At 24.7% G+C, this 9480-nt stretch overlaps 1 protein-coding gene across 13 annotated transcripts in view; it reads right to left on the bottom strand.

Annotated features, from left to right (window-relative positions):
* Window positions 1-1046: 1046 nt before the first annotated feature.
* The window catches only part of LOC101893877 (RNA-binding protein Pasilla), a 131662-nt gene continuing 123228 nt past the window's right edge, over window positions 1047-9480 (bottom strand). For all 13 annotated transcript variants that reach the window (XM_059129574.1, XM_059129582.1, XM_059129581.1 and 10 more), the window contains one exon: window positions 1047-7648. In XM_059129574.1, the coding sequence (XP_058985557.1) occupies window positions 7428-7648 (221 nt within the window). In that variant the 3' untranslated portion in view covers window positions 1047-7427. The remainder of the gene's footprint in view (window positions 7649-9480) is intronic.

Below are 9480 nucleotides of genomic sequence, written 5' to 3'. Positions count from 1 at the left end.
TCATAGACTACATTGCACATGACTAAATATTTAGTTTTGTTTTTTTTATATTATATATATATATTTTTTTTAATATTTAATAATAATAATAGAATTTGTTTTTAAACATAAAACTAAGAAAACAAAAAAAATGGATTTTTTTTAATATAATAATAATATGGATAATAGTAATAAAAAAAAGTTTGTATGTGATGTAGTGTATGTATGTTTAACGCATTTAACTTAATTTAAAAAAAAAAAAGAAAAATATGAAAAATAATAAATGGAAAAAATAAAAGATATATATCAAATAGGTATTTTTTTAATGGAATATATACAAATATAGAGTAAAAACAGAGGAAAACCCATTATTGCTTTTCAAATTGGTGTTTGTTGCTGTGTATGTGTGTGTTTGATTTCAAAGAAAAGGCATCATAACAACAAAAATTTAGACTGGCATTCCTGGGATGACAAAGGGGCTTAGGGGGATGGGTGGTGGTAGAGCATGGAAGATAATATTATCAACAAATGGTAATTAGAACAACAACAGAAATCGTAAATCAAAAATCATAAGGAGAAGACGTTTGCCAAAACAAAAGAAACAAAATAAGCGCTTTCAAGTAGAATGTCAAAAAAAAACAACAAACAAAAAGAGTTGAACTCCACACAACACTCTTTTACCACACTTGTCCTTTCCAACTTGTCCTTTCGCCAGCCAATGGGCTTCAAAATATTTTCTTTCTTGAACAAAAACCAAAAGCCACTCAGCTCTTTTCGCTCATCATCATCATCATTACATTTTTTGTTTTTTTGGGACTAGCAGCACTCAACAAATTACAAAAAATAATAAAACAGCTGAAAAGAACACATTACTTAAAAATACTACGATTTTTTTAGGCACTCCATGATTTTTTTTTTCGTTTTTGTCATTCTCTCAACAGGATATCCAAAGGGGTTGTGTTTGTTTTTGGTTATCTTCAACAGGATATATATATGTCTGTGTGTTATGTTATTCATCACTAGCCTATGTTTACATTAAAATTACCTTGTTTTTTTCTTTTTTCTTGTTTGTTTTGCTTGAAGTTGGGATTTTGGGAGCCAGGTTCAATTGCACTTACAATCAAAATTCAAACTGAAAACGTTCATGATTCGTCGGGTTTTTGTATGGCGGTTTTTTTTTTTTTTGTAATCTGTAATTTGTTTTTCATTTTTATTTTCTACTAACTTAACAATTGTTTGAGAGTTTTAACATAATTATTTATCGTTTTTTTTTTTTTCAAAATTTGGTGCTTTAAAAATTAACATTTATGTTAGGTTAACATTTTTGGCCAAAATTAACATGAGTAGCTAGCATTTATGGTAAATTTAGAGGTGTAAGAAATTAAAATGTTCTATAACTTAACATTGATCGCAGTTTTGCAGTCATGTTAAGTTAACATGTATAGTATTAATATGGCTGCTAATTAATATTTCTGATAAATTTTTCTAAATAAAATATAAATTAACATTTTTGTTAATTTAACATTAATGCTAATTTAACATTTACGTTAAGTTAACACTTATGTTAAGTTAACATTTATATTAATTTAACATTAATGTAAATTTAACATTTATGTTATTTTAACATTTATGCTAATTTAACATTTATTCTAACTTTACATTTATGTTAATTTAACATTTATGCTAATTTAATATTTATGTAAAAGTAACATTAACCATAACCAATTTCACATTTATATAATTTTAACATTAATGCAAATTCAACATTTATGTTAATTCAATATTTCTGTTAATTTAACATTTTTGCTAATTTAACATTTATGTAAAATTAACATTTATATTAATTTAATATTAATGTAAATGTATAATTTGTGTTAATTCAATATTTCTGTTAATTTAACATTTTTGCTAATTTAACATTTATGCTAATTTAATATTTATGTAAAATTACTCATAACATTTATGTTAATTTAATATTTCTGTTAATTTAACAGTTTTGCTAATTTAACATTTGTGTTAATTGTACATATGTTGATATAACATTAATGTAAATTCAACATTTATGTTAATTCAATATTTCTGTTGTTTTAAACATTAATGTTAATTTAACATATGTATAAAATAAACATCAATGTAAATTCAACATTTATGTTAATTCAATATTTCTGTTGTTTTAAACATTAATGTTAATTTAACATATGTATAAAATAAACATCAATGTAAATTTAACATTTATGTTAATTCAATATTTATGTTAATTTGACATTTTTGCCAATTTAACATTTTTGCTAATTTCACATTTATGTTAATTTAACATTTATATTAATTTAACATTAATGTAAATTTAACATTTATGTTAATTCAATATTTATGTTATTTTAACATTTTTGCTTATATAACATTTATGTAAATTTAAAATATATTGAATTATCATGTAAATTTCACATTTATGTTAATTCAATATATCTGTTAATTTAACATTTTTGCCAAATTAACATTTTTGCTAATTTAACATTTATGTTAATTTAACATCTATATTAATTTAACATTAATGTAAATTTTAGCATTTATGTTAATTCAATATTTCTGTTAATTTAACATTTTTGCCAATTTAACATTTTTGCTAATTTAACATTTATGTTAATTGTACATATGTTGATATAACATTAGTGTAAATTCAACATTTATGTTAATTCAATATTTCTGTTAATTAAACATTTTTATTCTTTTAAACATTTATATTAAACATGAATGTAAATTTAACATTTATGTTAATTCAATAATTCTGTAAATTTAACATTTTTTCCATTTAAAATTTTGGCTAATTTAACATTTTTTGCTAATTTAACATTTACGTTAATATTATAGTTGTTTTACAGTAATGTTTATTACATAGATATGCAAATTTGACAGAAATTTTAATTTAACATTTATGCTAAATTAACTTTTCTATGAAATTATCATTTCATATAATAAAGTAATAATGTTAAAATAACATGTATGCTAATTTAGCATTTATGTTAATTTAAAATTTCCGTGACATATATTTTTAACATTAATGTTTATATCATATATAGATAAATTTAACATTTCTAATTTATGTCACTTGATATTAAATAAACATAACACTTCCGTTAACCTATAGCATTTGTTGAAAAATAACATCTTTTAACATGTATGCTTTACATTTGTGCTGAATTAACAATTCATGTTAAATTAGCATTTATGTCTGTTATATTAAGATTTTCTTTCATTCAACATTTATGCCAGGAACTTTATATTTCCATTAAGTTAAGAGCAATGTTAAACTACTACAAATGTCGTATCAACAAAAATGTTAAATGATAATTTTTTTCTAAAAAAAAAAACATTTATGTTACTTTACATTATGTTAACTTAACATTTCTGCCGGTTATCATATGTGTTGATTAATTATGTTAAATTAGCATTTATGTTAAAATTATTTATATTTAAATAGCATTTATGTTAAATTTAAAGCTTAGCCTTGAAATGCTAATGTTACATTCATGTTATGTTTACATATGCTTTAATGTTATTTTAACATTTCCATTCAGCGATGTTAAATTAAAAATGTTATCTTTTGCAGCTGTATAAAATTAGCATTTTCTGTTAACTAACATTGTTCGTGTGGTAATTTTTGAGTTTGTTTAAATAACCTTTTTTACAACGTTCTTTACATTTTCTTTAACCCTCATTCTGTATTCATGGCTGAAAATTGTTGAAATAATGAGTCCACAGACATAGTACCTTTTGAATCGTCAGAGGACTTTTGGAGACGCTCCAGGTCTTAAGTTACGATTTTTTGACGGATATAAAATAAGTCAATTGGAAAGGAGTTGTTAAGAAATTTGTTGATATATATTGCTCCATTTGATCCAATAGCCAGTCTTCAGACATTTCTGGATAAGATGGATAATTTCTCTAAGAAAATCTATTAAAAAAAAATTATGGATATATCTGAATCCCTTAAAACCATTTTGACCAATAGTAGTTTTGGGAAATGTCGAGTCCCTGGAAATCGTTTCGTTTTATTAAAGTCCTCAAGAAAGAAAAAATCCAAATTTGAGTTAGTTTCCTAAATTAAGTTGAGTGGAAAACTTTGTTCTTGGTTCTATAATGCCCATAATAATTTTTGAAAATTTTTTAGGCAAATATCAACTAATTCTTTTTACCCAATTATTCAATTAATATTCTCAAAATATTTTTAGATAATTTTCTTCCAATATTTAAAAATGTCTACTTTGTTTTTAATACAGTCTGCGGGTTAATTTAAGTTTATTTTTTATATTTCAATGTCAATAGACATATAGCAGAATAATTAACAGAAATAAAATAATAATAATTTCCTATGTTAACTTAACATAACATGTTAACCTAACATTAATGTAAATTTTCTTTTACACCATTTGTCTAAACTGTAAGTGGTTGTTGTTTTGCTTTCTTTCTTCTAATTTAACAATGTTATTGATTTCGTTTTTTTTTTAAATTTTAATTTATTATTAGCTATAAAGTTAATGTTTAATAAAAATTATCATTATTATTAATTTTACGGTTTTTCTTTAATGTTTCTTTTTTGTTTATGTTATATATGTATATAATAATTATAATAATTAAAAAACAATTGAACAACAACATATAAAAACAAATTCCTGATTTCTGTTAACAAACAAAATTATTTATATTATTATTTTTTTTATTGTGTATCTATGTATGTTTGTATATGTATGCGTGTGATCTTTATTTAACAAAAACAAAAATTAAAAAAATAAACAGTATGTAACAGTATGTGTGTGTGTAAAAGAAAAAAGTGCTAAAACAATAACTATGGTACATGCGTTTCACTTGCTTATTGTTTTTTATTCAGGTTTTCTTGAGATTTTTTGTATATTTATATGTGTATAACAAGAAGGAAAAAAAGAAAATATTTTTTATTTAGGGAAAACAAAACAACAAATTATTATTTATTTTTTTCTTTCAAAAGAGATGAAAAAATCTAAATAAAAAACAAATCATTGAAAAAGTCTGAATACATTACTCAGACATGCCTTCCATTGAGAGCAAGTCTCTCCTCTATCAACGCACAGGGAGAGAAAGAACCAAACTTACTGTTGTGTTCACCAATGGCTTATGCAAAACTAATGCAAATGAAAATAAGAAGAGTATATACTCTTTCGTTGTATACTCTTTCGTGTATACTCTTTCGTTGTATACTCTTTCGTGTATACTCTTTCGTTGAAAGCCGTTCATAACTGATATATGTTAACATACACATACGAATATGTGAGTACCAATTGTAAATTAATTTGTTATTTATGTAAAATTTACATGTGAACCGCAGAGAAAAAAAGAGAGAGAGAGAAATACAATCGAAAATTAGTAATTAACTGGTTGCTCTGGTCATGTATCGTATTATTGACTTTTAATAATCATTGATCGACTCAATTAGTCAAGAGCCTCTCTTCTCTCCATTATTTTCATTAAAGTCCGATTTGAAATGAGTGATGAATGAATTGAAAAATAATTCTCATTAGCAATGCTGATAACTATAAAAATTGTTGCGACTATCTCTATCTCTCTCGCCATTCTTAGTCAACGGACAGGATGTAATAAACGGATTTCTGTGGCCATAAATTCGATTAATGATGGCTAGTAGTCATTGAGCCGTAATTTAAGAATATCCTTTTTTATTTTTATAAAAACGAAGAACAGTCTCAAAAAATATGAGACCTTTTGATATATTTAAAATTCCTCCCAAATATTTGACACTTCTCTTGAGAGACCCTTCAATGATTTGTTTTTTAAATATATTTTTTTAAATTCAATATTAGCATCCATCCATCCTTTTTTGGTTAAAAAAAAAACAATTTTTTTACAGGACAAGAATGAAAAAGTTATTCAAAATAACAAAAAAAAAAAAAAAATTAAAAAGAAAAATACAACACCTTAAAAAAATATCCTCTATTTGCCTTGAATTTTTTGTTTTGCTTCGGTTGTTGTTGTTGTTGGTATTACAGTACAATTATTATTGTTTTTAAATATCTTATTTTTTTCAAACATTGAAAGTTTAGTTATGTTTTTTTTTTGTATTCTCTCTTGGTATTTGATTAAAAATCTTTTTTTTTTGTCATTAATTGTAGCTACTTAAAAAAGGAAAATTGTTTTTTTGTTTTTATTTTTTCTTTCATTATATATATTTAAACTATATGGCTTAATGTTAATAACAATTTATTATTATTAGGTTTGTTGTTAGTTTTCCTTTTTTTGTTTCCATTTTTTTTTAAAATTTTCTTCTTTCTTTGTTGTTGTTGTTGCTATATGTAATGTGTCTGTGTCTGTGTCTCTGTCTGTGTGTTTTGTTTTCGCTAAATATTTTCAATAGTTTCAACATTAATGTCAATTAAATGGAGCTTTAAATATGGTTTCTTCTTAAGAGAGAGAGAGAGGGGAAAGGGAGGGAGAGCAGAAATTGGTTTTCTTGTTTTGAAAATATCTCTTGTATATATATCTTGGTTGTTTGTATTTTTCTTTTAAATATATTTTATAAGGTTATTGGTTTTGTATTTTCTTGTTGTTGTTGTTTTTTAAGAAGATTTTTTTTCGTTTTATCCATTTTTCTTTTCCTTTGTAGTTTCCTTAAAAAAATTACGTTTTTAACACTTTTTTCGTTTTTTTTCTTATTACTTTGTTTGAATTTACATTATTTAGTTTTTCTTTTTTTCTTATTTGTTTTAATTTAATTTTAAAAATTATTAATTGTATATTTTACTAAGTTTTTGTTTTGTTTATTTTATTTAATTATTTGTTAATTTATTTAGGGGTTTTCATTTTACTTATTTAAATGTAATGAAAGTAATCTGTTGTTGTTGGTTTTGTTTTTTGTTTTTCATTTTCCCTTCTCTGGGGGGAGGGGTGATTTTGGGAAACAGGTGAAACAGTTCCAGTTGGGGAAAAAAGTTAGGAAAACTGGTATTTGTAAGTTTTTAAAACTTTTCGATTTTTTTCTCTTGGTTTTGTTTTGAATTTAATTATTTAGTTATTATAACAATAATTAAAATATCTAATCATTCAAGAACATTATTTGTTATAGTTTCTTATTTTTTCGGTTTTTCATTGTGAACAATTGTGTAGATGTGAAAAGGGGTGGCTGGAAGAGGGGGAGGGGGTTGCTGAGGAACAAGACTAATAAACAGATTTAGTTCTTTGTCGGTTTTTGGTTGTAACGCTCTTTAGAAATATATATTTATATTTGTTGTTGTTGTTGGTTTTTTGTTAATGAAGAAAGGATTTCTTTTGTTTGTTGATGACAGTTGTTGTTGTGGTTGGTGGTGGTGGTGGTTGTGGTGTTGGTGAATTGGTGTTTTAACTATTTGCAAAAAAATTTGATTTTTTTCTTTTTTGTTTTGTTTTGCTTTGTATTTTTTTTTCTTTTAATTCACAACAGTGGCTAATGGAATTTGTCGCGCTCTTTTTGTCTCCTCCTCGTTGATTTTCTGTTCAATTAGATATTGAGCTTTAGCAATGGCACTCGGTTGACCAGTTATGGTTACAATACGATTTCTGGTGCCAGGGGCGAAAATGCCTTTCTTTGAAATTTGCACATTAGCACCCGAAATATGTTGGATCTCAACTAAACAACGACCATTGGGACCTGGATATTTTTTGTTTTTGGTTTGCAATATAGGTATGTATATTATATGTTTTCAAAATTTCCCAAAATGGTATTTTTTATGATTTTGGTATTTGTATGAAATATAAAAAGAAGAAGAAATACATATTAATATTTATATATAAAATTGTTTTTGCATATGTAAGATAAGAATATAAGGATTAAGGGGTTAATTTGTTATCGATATATAATATTATAAAGCAATAAATGGAATAAAAATTAATTTTAATCAAAATAACACCAATGTAGTACACAAACAAAAAACTATGTAAAGGAATGTTTGTTAATTTTTGTGTCTTTTTTGTGTAATATACTAAAATTAAAAACTCTTAACTAAGAACTAAATATTTTGAGGTATATATATTTTGTTTTTTTTTTTTTTTTCAAAAAAAAAAGTAAATTGAAATGCAAATCCACATTTGCCTTCTAATATTTCTTTTTTGTTATTTTAAAGTATTTTAACCAATTGCACTAGCATTCTGCCTTTTTTAGGCCTCTCGAAAAAGACCCAAGACAAGTTTTTGTATTTATGTATCATTTAAAAATAATAAAAATAATAATAATAGACAACTAAAACTAAAATAAAATGTTTTTTTAATGTGTATTGTAGTGTGTAAATTACAGAACCATAAAAAATAGTTTGAATATATGAAAAACACCAAGAGTGCTTAAAAATATAAGACAATATAAAGAAATGATTTTTTTGCACACAGTAATTATAAGCTTTTGCTAAGATGAAGAGGTTCTTGATGGCATTCAAATGTTTATAACTCAAATTAAAAACTATTTTTTTTTGCTGCATTTATTTGAATTTTTTTAATTAAATGTAGTATTCAAATCCTAAATTTCCCATAATTTCAGAATATTTTGTATATTCGAACTTCGAACAAATCATTTCCTATAGTAGTAGTCGTAGCAAAGACATAGAAGTATACAGATGGGACAAGACAGAGTCAAAATATGGCAACCCTGTGAAAAATACCTCTGTTGATTTAAACCGCTATAATATTACGCATTTTTTTGGAAAGGTCTATGGAATATAAGTTTGAAACCACATTTTTGGATTTTTCAAAGTTTTATTTGTCGTTTGTTTCGGTGATTTTTATTTTAACATGCCTCTGTCATGATCTGATATTCTATGTATTCTAGTCTTTACAATTTTCGGGTTTTGTCGCAGTCTACTTATTTTACACCAGTCTTAGTAGGTAGAGGAAAGGACCAAACTTCAAATAACATTCCGACATGATGTCCATGATTCCTACCTCGACTCCGGAAGGTCTTGAAAAGAGCCCAAATAAAATGGGGTAATGTTGGTATAATTTCTTTCATCAAGTTTCACCTTTTAATTTTATTAAGTATTTCTTGTTTGAGCAGCCGTATTTGTCTAATTATTTTGCTAAAAATCAAAAATTCGCTCAACATGGAAGCTGTCACAAATGTTTTCAATATCATTCTATGGATAAAACCAACGACTGTTTGATATTCCATTTTGATCTCGTTTATTTTTGAAAATTTACGTTGGGCGCCAATTTTATGTTTTTTACACAAAACCAAAATTTTACTTGTAATGTAATTTACATTGTAATACAAAATGGAGAAATGTATTTTTTCCCGACTAAGATTAATATTTCAGTTTCACTGCATGCGTTTCGGAAAATTACGTTGGGCGCCATTTTGTTTAAAAATGTCTATAAAGCCATCAATTAGTAAATGAATTGTATTGAGACTTAAAATGTAATGCGAAATAGGCAAATGATTTTTTTCACGGACTTATGTTTACATACATCCACTTTGAAAGCAATTTTTTTTTTGTA

This window comes from Musca domestica, unplaced genomic scaffold, assembly GCF_030504385.1.
Source record: "Musca domestica strain aabys unplaced genomic scaffold, Musca_domestica.polishedcontigs.V.1.1 63, whole genome shotgun sequence".
Classification (NCBI taxonomy): Eukaryota; Metazoa; Arthropoda; class Insecta; order Diptera; family Muscidae; genus Musca; species Musca domestica.
This window is presented reverse-complemented; position numbering and strand designations above follow the sequence as displayed.